The 18709-nt window shown below is 41.7% G+C and overlaps 1 protein-coding gene across 1 annotated transcript; it reads right to left on the bottom strand.

Annotated features, from left to right (window-relative positions):
* Positions 1-18: 18 nt before the first annotated feature.
* On the bottom strand, positions 19-13388 carry LOC115377027 (butyrophilin subfamily 3 member A2-like). Its single transcript, XM_030076881.1, has 7 exons — positions 13345-13388; positions 13163-13244; positions 10235-10576; positions 9693-9971; positions 9462-9590; positions 6772-7308; positions 19-134 (listed from the first exon to the last, which is right to left on the bottom strand). Exons 1-7 carry the CDS (start codon positions 13354-13356, stop codon positions 19-21), a joined length of 1497 nt encoding a protein of 498 aa, XP_029932741.1. The 5' UTR covers positions 13357-13388.
* Positions 13389-18709: the final 5321 nt, after the last annotated feature.

Genomic DNA, 18709 nt, shown 5'->3' with positions numbered 1-18709 from the left:
CAGTGCTGAAACCACTGATCAGGGCGGCTCCGGCGTGGCGCTGTCCAGTGCTGAAACCACTGATCGGGACTGCTCGGGCGTGGCGCTGTCCAGTGCTGAAACTACTGATCCGGAAGCTCGGGCGTGGCTTTTGACTGGGTCTCAACGTGAGGGTGTGGTCAACTTAACTGAATCTCACTTGTGTCTGTTTTCAGAGGTGCTGACTCAGACGCATGTGATACAGCATGACATCGATGTGGAGGATTGTCCGCCAATAAAATAACATGCATAATGAGAACATCTTGAGAAAGATCTTTTTGGTATTTATAACCTATTCGTTACAAAGTGTGTACAGGAAATTGAAAACATATCATCATGTGAATTTCATGTTTACCCGGTAGTACTCATTATATTATATATAAATATGCAGCAAAAATGATGTTAATCATTTATTTGGAGACGTTAAACATTGGCTAGGGTCAAACTGACCCCAAACATAATAGGAGGGTTAATGACATTCTCATGTTGAGTTATTTTCTTGCAATTTAAATCAACAAACAGATAGAGACGGTGGTTGTCAAGTCTCTTGGATTCTGAAGTTAACATGGATCTGTTTGCATTTGTAAAACTGCTTCAGTGAACATTCATGTCTAATGAACAGGCAAGAAGATCTGAAGTCAGGAAAGTTGTTGAAACAAAGGAGAGTGGACAAGTTCACTCCTCGAAGTACGTGTGTGTGTGTGTGTGTGTGTGTGTGCAGGTGGGGAATGAAGGTCATGTGTTTATGTATCTATCACTTTTTCCACTTGGTATCCTCACACTATCAGCTGGTAAGAACTCAGTGTTGATTTACTTTTAAAATACATTTCAAAGTCTTAGGCTTGGGGGCAAACAGTCATTTACACATTCTTTTTTTTGGGTTATTGTTATTTTTGCATTTGATAATTCAGTTCTCCTGCTGGATTTGGAGAAAACTAATGCAGTCACCTTGCAAAGAGTGCCTCCAGCACTTTGGAGAAATGTTTACAGGAATCACAGTTTCATGAACTGATCCTAAATCTCAGAAACCGTGGCTCCCCTGGGAGTCGATCCTGAAGTCATACTGATGGTCTCTGCGCTGTCTCGGTCTGCCACCAGAGGGCAGCTGGGTTTGGTGTCTTTTTGTTTCACAGCAGAGGATCCTCAGCAAAATGAGGAACAGTTTAACTCTGCTATACTTTAACAATCCAATGCAAAATACAGTTTTGGCTTTGAATCTATTTGTCACAATATGCCTGTGAAAAGGTTCCCTCTGTCACCTTTTCACATGCCCAGACTCCCTACACTGTTTAGATCAATCCCTGTTATCAGCTGAGTCAGGCCACCTGTGCCACACTGGGCACTAGGTGGAGCCACTGATTTGTTAGGTTTGTGTTCATTTAGTCAGTCAGAAGAGATGAGAAAAGAACACTGATGTGCATTAATGTGTTTTTTTCCTTCTTTCTCCCCAGTAGTGCAATGATGCTATTGAAATGTGAACTTTATTGTGTTTCCCTCTCTTGGCTGCTTGTCCCTTGTCCAGTGGGATAGTCCAATTAGGGAAGGGGCCAGGAGAGATATAAAAAGCCAGACAGGCATTGAGGAAGATAGATAGATAGATAGATAGATAGATAGATAGAATTTATTGTCTGACACAGAAGGTGCCAGAAATTTTCCTTTGACAAGGCTCAAAAAAAGGCTTACATGTATACACCCACACACCCACAGTAGGCATTAAAAACGACAAAAACAACAACTACAGTACTCATAATAAAAGACACACACACACACACACACACACACACACACACAAAAACAAAACAAAACAAAACAAAAAAAAACACTATTCTTTAAGAGAAGGGAGAAGGGAAAGGACCGGCTCCAAGTTAAGCTTTTGAGCTGTTGAACGCTGTGACTGCAGATGGAATGAATGATTTTTTTGTAGATTGTTTTCCTGGCCCGTGGAACTTTGTATCTTCTGCCTGATGGGAGGAGGGTAAATGAGTGATGAAGCGGATGGGGGGGTTCGTCTGTGATCAGGATGGCTTTCCTGATCACAGAGCGCTCATACAGATGGGACAGTGGGGTTTGTGGTGAACCAATTATTTTGCTGGCTTGGTCACTGATGCGTGAGAGTTTTATTTTCTGCTTGCTGGTGAGGAAGTTGTACCAAGATGTGATATTGAAGGTGAGAATGGATTCTATGAGTGACCTGTAAACCATTGTTAGAGTCTTTTTGCTGCCGGATGGGAGCCACTATACTGTCCATGTGGGCCACCAGGGCCATGTCATCAGCATATTTAAAAAGACTCATTCTGCTTATCCACAGTGATGGCTTCAACATCGGTTGACGTCGTCATCGTCGGAGTTGGTTGTTCTTTTGGTGGCAGCTTGCGGTGAGGCTGTATTGTTGCAGAAAGTTTTTTTTTTTTCTTCAGTTTGTTTGCTCCCTCTTAACTTTTCAGGGACTTTTGTTTTGTTTGTTGTTTGGGTAAATAAAACCATTTTTTTTTTTTTTTTTTTTTTTTTTTGCATGGACTTCTGCCTCCTGAGCTGTTCCTCCACTCAATGTTTTGGTGTCATTTTTGCTCATTTCCAGTACTAGACAGCCACACCAAAATCCCACATGTAGTCTTACTAGCCGTAATGCTACAGTGCCATCTTGGAAAAATCCAAACTGGGTCTCTGGGGTGAAATCAAATCAAATGGAGCTTAATAAAAAAAAAAAAATAAAAAAAAGACATCTTGGGGTTATTAGGGTGGTGACAGATGAGATTAACTGGAAAACTAAAAATCTCCAAACGAATCTGTCTGAGCTTTTAAGGTTGAAATGGCTGACAATTTTTCAAAGTGTAAAAATCCTCTAGAGAGTTCTACCAATAGCCTTAAAAAGTAAATCAGATAAGTCAAACACGGTATGTTGAGTCAACTTAAGGCTGCCATAACTTAATGCTATAGGGAAATAGGATATTAAGTCTTGTTTTACCTGCGAGCGAGGGAACAAGCAACAAAACCATCACCAAAATCCAGATTATACTCCCCTTCATTATCAAATCAGTGCACGGAATAATAGACGCTTATGTTTTCAACTGCGACCTGTCATCTGTCATTTGCTTTTTAATGAAAAAAAAGTGAACTGAATACTGAATGCTAAAGTTTCATTGGTGCTGTTTTTATGTCCTTTATGTCTAAATGCAGTACAATGTGTAGTGGGCCACCCAGTGTGCAAAAGGGAATTACAACAACAGTCAGTCAGTCAGTTAAGTTACAGTGCTCAGCCCCTGGCTGCTGACTGACTGTTGTTTTAATTCCCCTTTTGCACATAGGGTCTGTGTGTGTGTGTGTGTGTGTGTGTGTGTGTGTGTGTGTGTGTGTGTGTGTGTGTGTGTGTGTGTGTGTGTGTGTGTGTGTAAACCCAAACCACAAGCAACCGGACAGGAGCAGGACTGCAGTAACACTGGTGGAGAGAAGAAAAAAGGTTGTGGATGTGAATTCAGAAATAAAGAAAAATCACTGGGAGGCAGAGGGAGACAGAGGGAAGTACCATGGCAACGGCGGCGCATATGCATGCAGCAGCTGGTGGCTCCCTCAATTTCAGCATAAAGAGGAGCGATTCTCCCGTTTTTATCGCTGAGAGTCGTGTTACTTATGACGGTAATACACTCGTCAATATCAGAAGAGGAAGTGCAATAATTGCATTGAGTGGCGCGGACCTTGAGACGATCTCTGTTCTCGGCATCTCAAGATCCGACAACCAAAACATTCGGATCAGACGTCATCGCAAGCAGTGCGGTCGACCCAGGAAGAGAGGGAAACGAGCCGGGGTAAGACTCGATGACTGTCCCACTACCCAGCCTACTCCTGGCAAATGTCCGGTTGCAGGATAATAAAATGGATGAGATAAGGCTCAAGCTGACTCAGCAAAGAGAAACCAGAAACTGCGGTCAGAGTCAGAGTGGATGGAAAATGTTCACCTGAGGCATACGCAGTTTGACATGATCTTAAGATTTCTTCATCTTCTTCTTCAGAAAATTGCTGAGCGCTTGGTAAAATGAAACTCTGTCAAAACCCAAATGGGTGGACTTCAAAAGACACAGCCACAGTCATTTGTTCATTTGTTTTATGTTGGAGGTATGAGGATTTCAGCTGACAGTGATGACAAATATTTAACTATAAGAATGTGTGGCAGGATTGGTCAGCAGAACTGGATGAATGAGTTCAGTAAGTACTATTATTTATTTGATTTATTTATTTATTTTAAGAAATGCAATTACTCACATTTTCCACTATGTGATTCATTGCTGTCCATTTTCCACCAGGGCAGTGGTGTACAGACACTCTGAAATAAAACAATTAGATTTCACAAATCAACAATAACAATTAGACTATGTAACAAAAAAGCAAAGCTTTCCAGAATAAAAAAAAAAAATGAAAAAAAAAAAATGCACTTTATCACTGTATTTCACTCAAATCGCTGTCCAAAGGGGATATTTTTCCATCATATACTCATTTTTATATTAGTTTATTTTTTTTAGTTTTTATTTTTGTATGATGTTAAGTATGTATTCATAAAATAATAATAATAATAATAATAATAATATGATCTTTGGAGTGGGAGTTCAAACAGGGCTTTGTTGGAGTGATTCAAACCAGATTTCACTTTTGATTTTGAAATTTATTTTTTAAGCTGCTCAGCTTGTTCAGCTGTTCATTTAGGAAAGGTGAAGGAAACGCCAAAATTCACAGGGTTCATTAAATGCAGTGTGATGAAACTGGAAGCGACTGATATGGATCCTGTCTGCTGCCAGCTAAAAAAAAAAAAAAAAAATGTGAATGAACCTTTAACATCTACAACCTCTACACCAACAGCGCTGCCTGCTGGCCAGTGCTTCACCTGCACATTTATACACATTTTAGTTTTAATCCCCCTAAAAATGTCATTTCCTCTCCTTTGTCTTCTGTGTTTATGTCCCTCAATGTGAAATGACCGTAGTGCTAGAAAATTAGTTTCACTTTCATTTTTTCCCAGCAGACTGTGAGTACAGCACCCTGCCAACAAAGGAAGCATATGCAGACTAAAGCAGGTATTGTGAAGTCATTATATTGCAATTTATTACATTTCATGCACTGTTTACAACTTTTAGAGTACTGGATGTTTTACAGACAGTTTGCTGCACAGCCAAAGTCCTCAAATAAAAAGTGATAAAACAAATCATGTTCCTGTTCTGGTTACCTGATAGGCAGTAATGTGTGCTCACTTAGATTAACATGCACATATAGTTTTCTGACATTATTATGTTCTTTTTGGTCCAGTAATGTGAGTGTATCTGTGTTATAGCCTGTATTAAAACTATTACAAATCATTAAGATGCTTATTTAATTTACATTCACCACCTTTGTTTGTGAACAAAATGGAAATAAATAAAAGAACATGGAGTTTACACTTGTGGCCGTTGCTAAGGAACCAATTAGTCATATTAAAATACTACAGCAGCCAATAATCATGAGCAATAACAACATTTCATCATCTTGTTTCCAACCAAGGAAAAAAAAGAGCAGGGGCTTTTATTCTGGAGGGTAACATGCACTGTGCACAATTGTCAAGGGTAATTAATTTGAATTTATGTCTTGATGTGGCCTTATGGAGCGTTTATGTGTGATCCATGGAGACTCGAAAATGCACAACAGGCATTTTTGTCCGAGTCGTAGTTACAAACATCAGCACATTTAGTTATGAAACGGCTGAAAATTTACAGGTTCAAACATTTCCGAAGAGAGGATTTCAGGACAGACGTGATGAGTCTTATTTATTTATATTGTTTATTTTTTTTGTGTTTGCAATGAATGCAGAAGCCTCTGTCAAGACTCTCAGCCAGACTTCCTCTCTCTCACCTCCTGCAACGTGGTTTTGAGATATTTGATCCTCCCAAATGTGGAGCTTATTGTGGATTTTGATAAAGTGGATCTGCTGCTAATCGAAGAGTATTTCCACCGTTCTGTTGTTTGTGTTTTCCAGTTCCTCACAGGATTTTGACTGGTCCGGCCTCTTTGTGGCCTCCAGTAACCCCTCAGTTGCAGCGTGGCCTGATGGTTTTCATTCATTCATTCATTCATTCATCTTCTAAACCGCTTTTCCTCACTAGGGTCGCGGGGCGCCTATCCCAGCGCTCATAGGGCGAAGGCAGTGACACACCCTGGACAGGTCGCCAGTCCATCGCAGGGCGCCTGATGGTTTTTCCGGAGTACAAAAAGAAAGTGAGCTCGCAGGAACAGCTGGATGTGTGTGAGGCTATTTCAACTTCGCCTCAATCTCACTCAGCTGTGTCTGTATCTGGTTCAGTACCTCCCTCCCTCTGTGCCGTCTGGTTCTTTCCTTTTCTGGTTCTGCCGAGCTGCTTTTTGTGTGTTTTCTTCCTCCGTCAGAAACTGATCTTCTGTGTTGGTCTTTTCTTTGTTTTCAGCAATTTCCATGAGCCTCTTCTCATTCTTGTCCCTCAAGCTGCTGTCTGACCTGCTCTGTCTGTTTCTCTAGTTTCCTCTCATCTTCCTTCAGTTTCTCACACTCTTCTCTCTGTTTTTTCTGTTCATTCTCTTTCTTTTGCAGCTCTTCCTCAAGTTTGGTATTTTTCACAGCCAGCTATTTCTGCTCTTTCTTCAATTTATCCAACTCTTCTTTCAAGAGTCTCTTTCCCTCCCTCTCTGCCAGGAGCTGCTCTCTGACTCTTTCTGTCTCTCTCATCTGTTCTTTTTCTCTCTGAGCAATTACTGTGAGACTCCTCTCCTTATCGTCTCTCTGTCTCTCCGCCTCCTTCAGCTGCAGTCTGAGTTGCCCTGTCACTTCCCTCTTCTTGTCCTTCAGTTTCTCACACTCCTCTCTCTGGTGTTTCAGTTCGTTCTCTTTCCTCTGCAGCTCTTCCTCAAGATTGCTTTTTTCCACAGCCAGCTCTTTCTGCTCTTTCTTCAATTTATCCAACTCTGCTTTCAAGAGTCTCTTTTCCTTCATTTCTGCCTGGAGCTGCTTTCTGACTCTTTCTGTCTCTCTCATATTTTCTTCTTTTTCTCTCTGAGCAGTTTCTCTGAGCCTCCTCTCGTTCTCATCCCTCTGTCTCTCTGCCTCCTCCAGCTTCAATCTGAGTTGCTCTCTCACTTCCCTCTGCTCTTCCTTCAGTTTCTCCCACTCCTCTCTCCAGTGTTCTCTCTCTTTCTTCTGCAGCTCTTCCTCAAGTTTGGCATTTTCCACGACCAGCTCTCTCTTTTCCTCCCTTTCTGCCTCAAGCTGCTCTTTGTTTCTCTCCATCAGATCCTGAAGCTCTGTGTACAAACAGAAAAAGGGGATCAGAGACAGAGACACACAGTATTTGTGTTGTGACATGAAACGCAGGAAAACCAGGGAAAGTCCGAAAACATTAAATAATAATAATAATAATAATAATAATAATAATAATAATAATAAATTTAAAAAAAATACTATGGAAAAAGAAGAACATGTAAGAGCAGTAAACAAACAAGCATGGAAGGAGCAACCAACCCTGACGTTAAGGTTACAAGAAAAAAATAAGTTTTCATGTCTGCCTCAATCTATAAAGAAACACTACATTAACAAGGATTTAAGATGTTACATGAGAAACACATGAAATCAGAGAAAAGCAAGCATATCCAGTATTACACACCGAGTTTATTCATCAGTCATTTCCTCATCACACATAATGTGACATGTAACGTGATTCTGGGAGGGTTCGGGGCTCAGGGGGGACGCTGGGATTTGACCCAAGTGTGTTGACTCGCTGTTGTCTGCTTAACTTTACCTCTAGTGGACCAAAGACTGAAACCTGCATTTACTGTAAATGTTGCAATATAGAGGAATTTGGACAGGACAGGAATGAAGGGAAGAAACTTCTTTTTACCATAAGTGTTGTAATTTATGGGGAAAGGGTGGTTCCCCCCTCAGTTGCATCGTGGCCTGATGGTTTTTCCTCAGTAAACAAAGAAAGTGAGCTCGCAGGATCAGCTGGATGCGTGTGAGGCTATTTCAACTTCGCCTCAATCTCACTCAGCAGCGTCTGTATCTGGTTCAGTAGCTCCCTCCCTCTGTGCCGTCTGGTTCTGCACTCTCCCTGTGGTTCTCCACTTTCCTCTGCTGCTCCTTCAGTTTGTCACACGCGTCTTCCCAGTGTCGCTTTTCTTCCCTTTCTTCCCATGAGCTGCTTTCTGTGTGTTTTCTCTCTCCATCAGAAACTGATCTTCTGTGTTGCCACTCGCCCCGAGGGTTCGGGGGTCAGGGGGGACGCTGGGATTTGACCCAAGTGTGTTGACTCGCTGTTGTCTGCTTAACTTTACCTCTAGTGGACCAAAGACTGAAACCTACATTTACTGTAAATGTTGCAATATAGAGGAATTTGTCTCAGCGTGGACAGCGTTTATTGACGGTGCTATTACTCTAAGGGCTCTAGTTTCCCGGCGCAGCGCGGGGTGGCGCAGTGAGGCGAACCCCGCGCAGAGCTAGTTTCGACCGGCGAAGCGGGAGAGGCGGACAGTGTCCAAGTTTCGCAGGCGGAGGTTCGCCGAGATGGGAGTGCCGGCGCAGCGGGGGGAGGTGTCAACAGATTCAACTTGGCGCAGTGAGAGTTTCGTGCCAAAAGGCTTCGCCGAGGTGCGCCAAAAGCTCGCCGTCTGAAACCACGTCTACTTTCAGCGCAAGGCGGAGCGGAGCCGGCGCAGTGGAAGTTTGGCTGACAGGCGCACATCACCAAAACCTCACGATCAGCACAAACGGTGCCAATCTCCTTTGATCTGACATCAGCTGTGACGGGACAGTTGATATGGAGATATATGTATGTGCTGATTGTGATCGTAGCATTGAATAGTGTTTTTTTCGGTATTTATTGCATCGTTTATGTGCCTGACATCCCGGAAGCCTGCCTGTGAGGTTTTGGTGACGTGTCCGCACTGCTCGCCGGTCTCCGCTCCGCGCCTGTCTCCTGAGCTCCGCTCTGCCCGCGGCAATAGACCTCCATGTCAGCTGTGTAAACTTTCATTACGCCTTCACGCAGCGCATTTTAAAGGCAAGGACAGGGGCTCATTTGATTGGTTAAATGTGAATCGGCTGTGTCAAACCCACTCCACGCCTTCTCTCCTCCCTTGCACCGGTAGGAGGGACGGCGGAGTACTTGCGCCACCGAGACCGGCGTGCCAAACTTGGAAAATCCGCCTGGCCACACCCAGTTGACGAAGCGCATCTGCGCTACGCCCCCGCCTCGCCTGGTCTGCGAAACTAGAGCCCTAATTGTTTTTATGATTAACACTTTCATGCCTCCTGCTGTTTTGTTGTTTTATCCTGTAAAGCACCTTGTAAACATTTTTTTCTATATTATATCCATAAGAACAGGCTCAAGAACGCTGTCATTATGTCTGTCTGAAGAACCCTGACACTAAGAAAAGAGAAGAGAAAAACTTTTTTGACTTACTGATTTTGTTTTGTCTCCGTTTACACAAAATGAAGACAAGGGCGAAAATACTCATGAAGACAAAGATGACAGCAAAGACAATGGCGACGTAGAGAGCAGGACTGTCACATATGTACACAAAGAAAAAATCTGAAATGACAAAAAAGAACAACATGACATTAATATAAAACTAAAATTGGTTGTTTCAAGCTAATAGAAAATCCATTTTACATTTTATAAATCATCTCTGACCTGGGACGTGGATGTGTGTGTCCCTGCTCTGGTTGATGCTGAGCTGCTGAACCCTGCAGGTGAAGCTGTTGTTGTGGCTCTTCTCCACAGTCACTCTGCTGCTGACAGTATAGAGGCCATCAGGACCTCTGACTGTCTCTGGAGCTCCAGCAGAGAGGAGCTGTCCCTCAGCGTCCAGCCAAAACAGCTCAGGCTCTGGGTACCAGCCTTTACTTTCACACTCTAAAACCACTCCACTGCTGCTATTGGTCATGATGATGACAGGAGAGGAGGCAGCACCTGATGAGGAGGGAGAGGAGGAAGTACACACTCAAGGACATACAGTATCATCGGTGTGAAGTACTACATACAGTTCAGAAGTACAGGCCTACTAGGGAGTGAATTAATGATGCTGCTTCAATATGTGCTCTTTACACATTTAGACATTTCTGTTCCTCAAAACAGCCACTAGGGGCAGACAAGCTACTCATCAACACTGACTGGAAGAAAACACATCATGAGTGAATGAATGCATCATGGACAATAAACACAGTCCTACTTACCAACAACAAGCTCAACTATAGATTCTCTGTCCAGTGAAGGGATGAAGCATCTGTATTTTCCTTCATCAGACAGTTTCACTTCAGAGAGTTTCAGTGAAACGTCTCCGTTCTTCAGTTTGTCCATGAACAGAGACGTTCTGCCCTCATAGGATGGGTGTTTTTTATGCTCAAGCTCCCAACCGTGACGCCATAGAAGGACAAGTCTGTGGTTCAGGTCAGGTCTCGTCCACTCCACTATCATGTCAAAAGCGTCCACAGCAGGGTCCAGGTGGCTCGGCAGGATGATGTCATCACCAACTATCACCACTATTGGCTGAGGAGGACCAATCAACTGAGACTGACCTGGGGAGAAATAGAGTTTTAGAGATAGAGAGTTTTTTTTTTTTTTTTTTTTTTTTTCAAGTTCATATCATCCATGTCAGGAATGGGGTAAAACACAGATTATTGACATTTAGGATAAATAAATGGTCCAGGTCAGCATATGCAGTATACGCCCAGTAGGGGGCGAACAACGTAAACATTTACAGTTTTTTTCGATTGCTTACACACTAAGAACATACACTTAAACCAATGTGACAAAACTTGAAGTCATTGGAACTAAACCTTAAACACAGCGTGGCCATACCTTAGACACATGTGCTGCTTTAAACTGTGTTTGCAATTCTACAACACACTTCCTCCTTAACACTAGACACTATTTCATACAGAAGACACCTCGCTCAAAAATGAAAGCATGTGGTTACAATTGGGAAAACACTTATGTTCAAAATACAAAACACATCGGGTAATTAGAAAACCCGAGACACACACATGAAAGCACTTACTTAGAAAACTGAACACCAATCAGTCAGGGCCTAAGCACTACAAACAGGCCCCATGTCAGCCATGTTGAGTACTTTGCGTGGAGGCGGTGAGAGAAAGAGGCACAGGAAGACATCGTATGCGATGTGGATGAGATTTTGTAGCTGTATGTAGTTTGATTTTGTTATATTGTTTTATTTTTGCTTTACATACTATGCATGTATGTTTATTTATGTTTGTCAAAAGGCTCTTACCATGACAAAACCTTTCAAACATGCAGCAAAAGCATTTTGTCAGCGCCCAATGCAATTAATCCACTCACTCACTCACTTCATACTCAACACCAGAATGCAACACAGCCTTTTCAGTCTGAGCAGGTTCAACCTCACTTTTTCTTGTGTGTATGCAGTCATATTTTTTTTGACAATTTGCATAGTTACATATTGTAAAGCAAGTAGCAAAAGCCAATATTTCCCTCAAACAACTCAACTTCTGCCCAAATGAGTAGATTCCTTCAGTCAGCTATACTGTACTGTAACACAGCTGACCAGGGGCGCCATATATGGGGGGAAAGTTAGGACAATTCCAAGGGCCTTTGACAGCAGAATACAAAGTACAGCTATCAGTTTGAACAAGGTTCTCCTGTGAGCTACACATTCAAATGTGAACTTACAGTAAAGAACTGCATCCAAACTCAGAAAGACTGTAGACTGTATTCAGTTTTGAGTTTACACCTTTCTTATTTATTTTTATTTTTTGGTTATTTTGCAAACAGTTGTTACTGTGAAAAATGTGCTTAATTTCTATTTTGAGCTTTGCAGAATTCTTTTTGAAGAAATAAATGAAAAGCAGTAAAAACTGCAGTGTTTTGTGTTAAGTATATTGTTGTGTTGCTTGCTGCTTTGAAAGTGTGTTCATATTATAGAAATGTGTATCCTTTTGTTATCAGAGTTACATTTTGACAAAGGATTTTTAAGTTTTGATGACTGAGTTTCAGTTTGCCATAAATGTGTATGGTTTATTTCCAGGTGTTGTGTCTTATTTGCGTTGTGTTTAGAGTTTTGGCACAGTGAGCAAAGCATTTGTAAAATGAGTTCAAGCAATCAAAAAAAACTGTAAAGGAAACATTATTTGCAGGGATTATTTTCACCCTTAAATAAAATCTAAATCCAATCACAACCTTTTTTTCGTGTAAACACCAGGGTGTGACTGATATTTCATGTGTGTGCGTGTGTTAGAAGATGAAAGGCAACAGTGTGGCCAGCTCTCTAGAATAAATGGCACATGTTGCCTCATTCTGCAACAGATCCACGCCTTCATGATCCAAGAAATAATAATAAACAAAAAATAATCTTGATGAGAGTGATTTGAGGGGGAAAATGGCAATAGCGCATTGTTTATATTGCTTATTGAGACAGACAGAACATCAGAAAAAGGCTACCTGCTTCCTCTCACAGCTGTGCAGGGAGCTGGGAAACACATGACCGACAAGCTGCAGCCCCCCTCCTCTGAACATACACAATACTGAGGTGAGGACATCAGAGGAGGGGTGAGAGCTGATGACTGGGCTTACGGGTAAATTGATAACAGATCAATGTGAAAACCTCCATCATAATTTTGAAGAGTGTCAAAAAGCTGAAATGTGCAACCAGATTCCAGGAAGAACACCTTTTGCAACTGCGTCACATCTGGTTTGTGTTTTCTTCTGCTCTGTAACTGCGCAGCCTAAAATCACCACCCACCCACACACACCCCACCCCAGCCCCCATCCCCCCACCAAAAAAAAAAAAAAAAAAAAAATACACAGTTTATAAATACACAAACACTTTGGTAACACAGATACGAGGTTGTGCCCAGTAGCCTTCATATTAGCCTTACATACTAACATTTAACCCTTTATTTTGAGCAGCCTGACAGCTGATATAACAGACCTGTGTAAATTATGTCACTGTTGTTCAACGGAGAATTTTGTAGAATAAAAGACAAACTGTACGCAGCCTCATTCTGCAACAGATCCGCGCCTTCATGATCCAAGAAAGTTTGCTTCATGTTTGATGGCCGTCATGACGCTGATTCCGACTCAGATAAAAAAAAAAAAAAAAAGAAAGAAAATTATCCATTGCTTACCTTCACACGGAGACAGACTGAACAGCAGAAACAGGCATCCGAGTGATAGAAGAGCTGGTTTGATCATCGCTGCTCCAAACGCCTGAGAATACAGGGAGGAAAATGTTCCAATGCAGCCCGCTGTTTGAAAACACAGCCGACTCTAGCATTAGGATCCGGCTGCTTAAATATCCCCGATTTACCTCAAATGTCATTAAGTGGCACGGCAAGGGGGTCGCTTTCGAGGAATTGCCTCATTAGTTATACTTCCAACGTTCAAAAGTTACACCCTGTAATTCCTGGGGTGAAATTCCCCATTCCCCCTTTTTACCCAAAACTCTCCCATCGCCCTCGCCCCACACGCTGTCCAGTGCTGAAACCACTGATCAGGGCGGCTCCGGCGTGGCGCTGTCCAGTGCTGAAACCAGTGATCAGGGCGGCTCGAGCGTGGCGCTGTCCAGTGCTGAAACCACTGATCAGCGCGGCTCGGGCGTGGCGCTGTCCAGTGCCGGTTCCTTCAGCGGTGTCTGATGAGCTTGCTGAAGATGTTGTTGCTCCGTTCAGTGCTGTTGTACAAGAACGGCTAAAAACTGTGAAATGTTGTCGAAACTTGGCTTTTGACTGGGTCTCAACATGAGGGTGTGGTCAACTTGACTGAATCTCACTTGTGTCTGTTTTCAGAGGTGCTGACTCAGACGCATGTGATACAGCACGACATCGATGTGGGGGATTGTCCGCCAGTAAAACAACATGCGTAATGAGAACATCTTGAGAAAGAGATTTTTGTTATTTATAACCGATGCATTACAAAGTGTGTACAGGACATTGAAAACATATCATTATGTGAATTTCATGTTTACCCGGTAGTACTCATTACATTAGGAAAACTCATTAAATATGCAGCAAAAAATGATATTAATCATTTATTTAGAGACGTTAAACATTGGCTAGGGTCAAACTGACCCCAAACAGGAGGGTTAATGACATTCTCATGCTGAGTTATTTTCTTGCAATTTAAATCAACAAACAGACAGAGACGGTGGTGGTCAAGTCTCTTGGATTCTGAAGTTAACATGGATCTGTTTGCATTTGTAAAACTGCTTCAATGAACATTCATGTCTAATGAACAGGCAAGAAGATGTGTGTGTGTGTGTGTGTGTGTGTGTGTGTGTGTGTGTGTGTGTGTGTGTGTGCGTGCGTGTGTGTCTGTGTCTTTGTGTGTGTGCGTGCAGGTGGGGAATGAAGGTCATGTGTTTATGTGTTTGCATGCATATCTGTATGTTGCAATGTGGTTGTCTGTATGTTTCTGTGTATGTAAGGCCTCTGATCTATCTATCTATCTATCTATCTATCACTTTTTCCACTTGGTATCCTCAGACTATCAGTTGATAAATACTCACTGTTGATTTACTTTTAAAATACATTTCAAAGTCTTAGGCTTAGGTTCAAACAGTCATTTACACATGCTTTGTTTAGGCTGTTGTTATTTTTGCATTTGATAATTCAGTTCTCCTGCTGGATTTGGAGAAAACTAATGTGGTCACCTTGCTAAGAGTGCCTCCAGCACTTTGAGAAATGTTTACAGGAATCACAATTTCATGAACTGATCCTAAATCTCAGAAACTGTGGCTCCCCTGGTAGTCGATCCTGAAGTCATACTGATGGTCTCTGCGCTGTCTTGATCTGCCACCAGAGGCCAGCTGGGTTTAACTCTGCTATACTTTAACAATCCACTGCAAAATACAGTTTTGTCTTTGAATCTATTTGTCAAAGTATGCCTGTGAAAAGGTTCCCTCTGTCACCTTTTCACATGCTCAGACTCCCTACGTTGTTTAGATCAATCCCCATTATAAGCTGAGTCAGGCCACCTGTGCCACACTGGGCACTAGGTGGAGCCACTGATTTGTTAGGTTTGTGTTCATTTAGTCAGTCAGAAGAGATGAGAAAAGATTTGTCTTAATTAGGTTTTTTATGTTTGTAAATGCAGTGTTGGTGAACAGTGATGTGCCTTCATGTTTTTTGTTTTTTTTTTTTCGCTCATTTTTCCCCAGTTGTGCAATGATGCTATTGAAATGTGAACTTTTCTGTGTTTCCCTCTCTTGGCTGCTTGTCCCTTGTCCCAACTGCTTGGGAGAGTGGGGTAAGTAGTGCCAATTTTTTACTTAAAGTGCCTTTAAAGCGAGGGGATTACAGTAATGCCTCCAACTAAAATATGCACATATAGTTTAGGATGTTGTGCATCCCTGCGAACCATCATTTTGGATCTTATATAAACTGTTTGAGAAATATAGCTTTCGAAAAAAAGTGGTTTTGTGGCACAACTTGCCCCCGGTGTGGGGTAAATTGTGCCATTAGAGAGAATACACTGGGGTAAATTGTGCCATTGATAATTGAAGTAAAACAGATCATTTTAATCTCACAAATGATAACGCTATATAAAAGCAAAGCAAATTCAATACAAAATTATTTATTTAACATTTATTTATTATTTTAACAAGATCACAGGCCTCTTTTCTATAACAAGGCCTAGCGCCACATGAACACATACCCAGAACAAAGTAAAACTTCCAAAATGAGCACCTGCAAATCATCTTCATCTGAATCTGAATAGTTTTAGTGATCAATGGTAAGAAGACAATGTACAATAACAATAAAATACAATAAAGTAATATATAGTATATAATTACAAGTTGTGCCACTGGCACAATTTACCCCAAGCCCACCATTTTGAAAAAAAAAAATGCATCCCCCAGCTGTTTTGAGCTAACATCATGCTAACTGTATAGACTCATGGTGTAGCTTACTAAAGCACTAAAACCTGTGTGAACTGTTTTCAAAGTTTTCTATAATTGTTCAAACACAGCAGTCAAAAAACCTTGATCATGGAAATTTTACTTTGGAGGGCAAAAAAAGGTTTTTTGAACTGAAATGTGCTTACCTCTCAAGCCATGTGTCTCCCTTCTTTGCAGGATGAGTGAAATGGATGCCTCTTAAAAATATGTGGTCACATGACCAACTTCTTCTATGGTTTTCTAGATAACAGGGGTGGCACTACTTGCCCCTTGGCACAAAGTACCCCACTCTCCCCTAATAATAAAAAAATACATTTCCGTGAATTTTTTCGCGGACCCCACTTTGAGAACCGTGGCTTTAACAGACCTGACATGGAAATCCAGCCCTAATCAACTGCTATCAGAGGAAAAGTATGAACAAGCATTCCTTGACCTGAAGGGGGCACTCTGCGCTGACAGTATTACAGAGCCCTGACTTCAGCCGACCTTTTGTTGCCCAATCAGATGCCTCTGGTGTGGTTCTGGGGGCTGTCCTGCTTCAGGGTGAAGGAAATTACCAAAAGCCAGTGGCTTACAGTATGTCAGCCGTGAACTATGGCCACGAGAGACCAGGCATTCAGCCATTGAACTGGATAGTCTGGCTATAAAGTGGGCCTTGGAGACCCTCAAATACTATCTGCTGAGCAGAGACTTCAAACTAGAAACTGACCACTGAGCCCTGCAGTGGTTCAATAAAACGAGAGACTCAAACAACCGCATCTCCAAATGGCTGCTAGAGATGCAGCCTTACAGGTTCAGTGTTCGGTATCGACCTGGGAGTGCCAATGTTGTGGCAGACTCCCTGTCTCACCATCCTGATGGCAAGCTTCCAGGGGAAGGGGAAATGTGAAAAGGTTCCCTCCATCAGGTTTTTGTTTCAGCTCTGCTCTTTCACACCTGATCCATTTAAGGGCTTCATGCTGATTGGTTGAAGCAGATCTACCTGAAGAGGGTGTGCAGGAAGATGCGCAGGCCTTAGTACTTAGTGAATGCTAAAGTTTCATTGGTGCTGTTTTTAGCCATTCAGCCATTCATTGTGTATGTGATCGCGGGGCACAAGAGCGCACCAGTCTGCTGTCATTTCACAAAAACGGCTCTGAAATTGTGACATGGGTTCGTTTCAGCGAGGATCTGTGCTGGACACACGGATTCTCGGCTTCAAAGATGTCACGCTATGGGTGGTTGTTCATAGATCCCGGAAGTGCAAATTTAATCGATATTCTGAAAACTAGTTCTGATTATTAGCCATAACGTTTTAACCATCCAAGGCAGACTTACCAGACCAGGCAGACTTCCTCTCTGGCTGCTCTCGACCACAGAGGCGGTGCAGCTTTAAAACAGACACCATGTGGTTGACAACACAGCTCACATTTAGCCTGAAGCAGCTGTAATGCAGGTGTGTTGCGTGCTGTTGTGGTCTGTGGTCAGGAGGAACTTAACTTCTGTCTGTGGTTGCATAAGAACATTTTTAGAAACACAGCATCATCTACTAAATTAATTCAGGTACAGAAATTTTCTCAGGTATTTCCCAACTGAACCCCTGCTGCAGTGTAGTTTATCCATCCTGATAGTTCCTGTGAAGTAACGAACAGCAGCAGCTCTTTACAAAGACAGTAACAGGGATGTGTGATATAATCATCATGGGAACTATTTTCTGCTAAAGAATACCTGAAACCTGTATCCATCTTCCATCCCGAGAGTGCGAATTAGAGGCAGACTCAGTTTGACATGTTCTCAAGATTTCTTCATCATCTTCTTAAGAAAATTGCTGAGCACTTGGTAAAATGAATAAAAAAATCATGAATAAAAAAATTAAAGTAAACCAAACCTATTTTTGTATGATGTTATGTATGCATTTATAGAAAAAATAATATGATCTTTGGAGTGGGAGTTCAAACAAGGCTTAGTTGGAGTGATTCAAACTTTAATAAAGCATTTTTTTCTTTGTGTTTGTGCTTCACTGTGCAGAAATATTTATTTTTTAAGCTGCTGAGTTTGTTTAGCTGCTCATTTCGGAAAGGTGAAGGTAACACCAAAATTCACAGGGCTTATTAAATGCAGTGTGATGAAACTGGAAGCGATTGATATGCATCCTGTCTGCCAAAAAAAAAAAAAAAAATGTACCTTTAACAGCCACAACCTCTACACCAACAGCGCTGCCTGCTGGCCAGTGCCTCACCTTCACATTTATACACATTTTAGTTTTAATCTAACTCTCAAAGGTGGAATTCAAATGTGGCGACTTATTTCACATCTTAAACTTGTATATAAATCACTTTGCCCCCCTAAAATGTCATTTCCTTTCCTTTTTCTTCTATATTTATGTCCCTCACTGTGAAATGACCGTAGTGCTAGAAAATTAGTTTCACTTTCATTTCTTCCCAGCAGACTGTGAGTACGGCACCCTGCCAACAAATGAAATCATATGCAGACTAAAGCAGGTATTGTGAAGTCATTATATTGCAGTTTATTACATTTCATGCACTGTTTACAACTTTTAGAGTACTGGATGTTTTTCAGACAGTTTGCTGCATGGCCAAAGTCCTCAAATAAAAAGTAATAAAACAAATCATGTTCTTGTTCTGGTTACCTGATAGGCAGCAACATGTGTTCACTTAGATTAACATGAACATATAATTTTTGACATTATTATGCACTTTTTGGTCCAGTTCTTTGAGTTTATCTGTCTTATAGCCTGTATTAAAACTATTATGAATCATTAAGATGCTTATTGAAT

This window comes from Myripristis murdjan, chromosome 18, assembly GCF_902150065.1.
Source record: "Myripristis murdjan chromosome 18, fMyrMur1.1, whole genome shotgun sequence".
Taxonomy (NCBI): domain Eukaryota; kingdom Metazoa; phylum Chordata; class Actinopteri; order Holocentriformes; family Holocentridae; genus Myripristis; species Myripristis murdjan.
The sequence above is the reverse complement of the archived record's forward strand: the minus strand, read 5'-3'. Positions and strand labels throughout refer to the sequence as shown.